Source organism: Conger conger, chromosome 9 (genome assembly GCF_963514075.1).
Source record: "Conger conger chromosome 9, fConCon1.1, whole genome shotgun sequence".
NCBI classification, from domain to species: domain Eukaryota; kingdom Metazoa; phylum Chordata; class Actinopteri; order Anguilliformes; family Congridae; genus Conger; species Conger conger.
Window position 1 is genome coordinate 58,191,319 of NC_083768.1, and position 4,232 is coordinate 58,195,550.

The 4,232-nt window shown below is 46.1% G+C and overlaps 1 protein-coding gene across 1 annotated transcript in view; it reads right to left on the minus strand.

Moving 5' to 3' along the window:
- The window catches only part of prrc2a (proline-rich coiled-coil 2A), a 17,677-nt gene extending 17,038 nt beyond the window's left edge, over window positions 1–639 (minus strand). Inside the window, 3 exon segments of the mRNA XM_061253407.1 lie at window positions 1–94; window positions 526–618; window positions 621–639. The exon segment at window positions 1–94 is cut by the window's left edge and continues 84 nt beyond it. Of these exon segments, the coding sequence (XP_061109391.1) occupies window positions 1–94; window positions 526–618; window positions 621–639 (206 nt within the window).
- Window positions 640–4,232: the final 3,593 nt, after the last annotated feature.

Here is a 4,232-nt window from a genome sequence, read left to right on the forward strand (position 1 = left end):
TTCTCGGCCTTCAGACTGGGCAGGCTGGCTGGGGGGGGCATGCGCCGTGCGGAGGCAACTTTTCCAAGAGACTGCAGGCCATGGCGGGGAGGGACTGCAGTGGAGAGAGGGCACCGTCAACAAACTAAAGGCACCAATAAATCACATCAACGCTCTGCAGGTGACGATTTATACTCAGGTAAGCACTGCTAATGCTAACACTAGCTGGACACATTTCATGTGACCGCTGACTCGGGTTAGCACTGCTAATGCTAACACTAGCCGGACACTCTTCAGGTGACAGTTGACATTGGATAGCACTGCTAATGCTAACACTAGCTGGACACTCTTCAGGTGACAGTTGACATAGGATAGCACTGCTAATGCTAACACTAGCTGGACACTCTTCCGGTGACAGTTGACTCAGTTTAACGTTGTGCCCTCAGACTGCGATCATGAGTGTGAGGAGTGCCTGTTAAGTGGAACATACATCAGGGGAAAGGTAAGAGGAAGAAGAGGAGGAGGAGGAGGAGGGGGGACACTCACCAACAGGCTTCTGTGCTTCCAAGCTCTTTCCTTTGTAGGTGTCAAACAGGTTGAGAGACGCATACTTGGCTTTGCCGTCCTTCCCTTTGCAGTTTGCCCAGAACGCTCGGACATTGCGCTGTCCGCTCATTGAGTATGGTGAACCCTGAGACTGGGGGGGAAGAAGAATGTTAAAGGCATATCTACAGATAAAACACATTACATCAGCAGATATGCTGTTACAATAAAGGCTTTTTTAACAGCACTCTTCTGTGTGCGGGAGTGGCAACAGGGCATATGGGGTGGGATCCGATTCAGGCCCGTTTTTTTAACGCATTGAAAGAGTCCAAAAACCAGGGTCAACCTTGGAATTGCCTTTCCTATCGGCATCAAAAAAAAAAGGGAGATATAAACATAAAAGCGGAAAAACAGATTTTACATCTAGAGACAGAGGCGAGTGGGTGGGGACTTCCCCGTTCCTCTTTGATTGTAAACGCAGGACCACAGCGAGGTTTAAAAAAAAAATGAAAATAAATAAGAATAATCATTTAAAATATCCTGCATAGTATTCCTTTAAAAAAAAAAAAAAAAGGAAAAGAAAAACTTCACAATCGATTCATACAGCTGGAAATTCAGTGCTCAGGGTGAGTACTTCCGGGGGCACTGGCAATGCCTGGATCAAGGAAGGAATCAAACTGGCAACCTCCAATTAATAAGCCCTGTCTCTTTGCAATCATACTCCACTGCAGCCAGCAGTCCGACCAACCGCAGTGTTCCACACCAACACGCCGACCATCAGTAAGTGACTTCTAGATAAACTGAAAATACCCGGTTTCATTCACCCAAAATAAAGCCAGGTTTAAACCCTCCTGTTACAATTCTGTTTCTTTCCCCCCACAGGGTGTGTATGCCAAGCTGCATCTTTACTCACTCACTCACTCACTCACACACTCACACACTCACACACTCACACACTCACACACTCACTCACTCACACACTCACTCACTCACTCACCTCACACACTCACACACTCACACACTCACACACACACTCACACACTCACACACTCACTCACACACTCACTCACACACTCACTCACACACTCACTCACTCACTCACTCACTCACACACTCACACACACACACTCACACACACACTCACTCACTCACACACTCACTCACTCACTCACTCACTCACTCACTCACTCACTCACTCACTCACACACTCACACACTCACTCACTCACTCACTCACTCACTCACTCACTCACTCACTCACTCACTCACTCACCACATTACATTACATTATTGGCATTTGGCAGATGCTCTTATCCAGAGCGACGTACAGTTGATTAGACTAAGCAGGAGACAATCCTCCCCTGGAGCAATGCAGGGTTAAGGGCCTTGCTCAAGGGCCCAACGGCTGTGCAGATCTTATTGTGGCAACACCGGGATTAGAACCACCGACCTTGAGTGTCCCAGTCCTTTACCTTAACCACTACGCTACAGGGCGTCACTCCACACTCACACTCTTGTTGGTTTGTCTTACAGAACCACTCAAATACAACTCAAGATGTTTAATTAAAGCCATATATCCTATTCAAAACAGCCACCATTTTGATTTGAATTTGCTAAAGGCGCCCCAGGACAGAATGGGACACATCGTGAGCATCACCGCTTGTATCCTTGACGACGCCAATGTTGAAAATTCAACAACTTACTCACACCTGCTGCTGAAACACAGACACCAAGGTTTCTGGAACCAACACCACAACCCTTCACACAACAAATGGCTATCTCTGAAATGCAAAAAACATCTATTATTCCCCTAAAACTGTTCATTCACTCGCATTTATTACCCAGTGGACTCATTTTATTTCTGAATTTGACCTGGCCTTGTCTTTCAACCACTCAAGCAATCATGTCCCAAATGTAGAAAAAAAAAAGAAAAATTTAATGAAAATTTTCTTTTCTTTTTAAAGCAAGCAGATTTTAGCTTTTTTTTGGCCACCGGTAACCTGCAATAAAAGATAAAACTACAGGTAAGAAAAATAACCGTTGCCACAATGCAGCACAGCACAGAACAGAGGCATATGGTCAGTGAGATCACAGAAGAGGGGGATTATGGGATTTATCCAGAGTCATCTCCACAAAACATTAATACAAAAAATTCAAATGACCATTTCTTTCTACTTTTTTAAAAATTACTTTAAACAACATTTTAAGACCACACAGAGTTGTAATATTCATTGTTTTACATTTCATCTACCTTCTGTTGCACTATGAACCCCCAAAATAGTTTTCTGCCCCATTTGAGGTCATCTGTGCCCCTTGGTTACCCCACCTGCAGAAGGAACACTGCCATGGCGCCCCTAGGGACACGTTTCCATAGTTACATTACAACCATGCCCAAAATGCCCATACCATTACGTTACATTACATTATTGGCATTTGGCAGACGCTCTTATCCAGAGCGACGTACAGTTGATTAGACTGAGCAGGAGACAATCCTCCCCTGGAGCAATGCAGGATTAAGGGCCTTGGCTCAAGGGCCCAACGGCTGTGCGGATCTTATTGAGGCGACACTGGGATTAGAACCACTGACCTTGCGTGTCCCAGTCGTTTACCTTAACCACTACACTACAGGCCGCCCCATCGTGGGCCCCAGACCAGCGCAGAAAGCCTGTGGGTGTCTGAGATGCAGTTAGGAGCAGGCCTGGGTCAAAAACGCAATTGCTTCGCATTCAATTACTTTTCTGTGCTTGATTGATCTCGACTGGCCAGCCAAGAGGACCAGAAGGCGGGGTTTTTCACTTTTTGAGAGCATTTCATTGGCTCCAGTGCACCATACAAGATCTAATACTTTTTCTAAAGCTTAGAAAAGTATTAGAATCCCAAGCAATTACACATTTGACCCAGGTCTGGTTGGGAGGAACAAAGAATGTGCTACTCTGAAAAACCCCAAGCCAACCTTTCCTATTTTTCCCCTGCTACAAACGTTTTTGAAATGTAAAATCCAACAGGCCTTAGGACTTCTGGCACCTCCTCGCAGTGCCTGGGCAGTGATAATCCCCACACCAGTACAGCATTCCGTTCCCGGACAGGTCTGTACATTACCAGGAAATCGGACAGCGGGATTGGCAGCCAGAGAGACTGCAGAGTCATGGGAGATCTACCACAGCAGAACCGTACAGCACCGGGTTAGGCTAGGGCGGTGGGTCGGTAAGAAACGGGGTTGCCATGGACAACGCAAAATAAATCATATCCGTTGGAGTCTGTCTGGAGAGAATGGGTTGCTTCCATGGAAACGCCAGCAGTGAGCAGGCTTTACAGCTTACCAATAAAATACAGCGGCATAATCCGTCTGTCTGTTTGCTTGCTTGCTTTCTGTCAGATCGTGAGCACCCGTTCCTCTCTCCCACACTAGACAGCAAATGCGGGGTGGATAAGGCTTCTTCCCGCTCATTCACAAATATCACGGCAAATTCAGCGGGCATCCCAGGGAAACCCGGAATAATGCGATACAAGGCAAACCCCCCCCCCCCCCCCCCCCCATGGAATCTCTCAACTGAACTTTTATAACTGAACCTTTCGTGAACAGATTAATCAACACCTACCATTAAGATTCGAGATGCAATCATTTATCATTTATTACCGTTTGAATTAAACATCGATTGGAATTTGTGAGAGACATAAGAAAAATGAAACCGCAGGTTTCTCGGTTAGAGG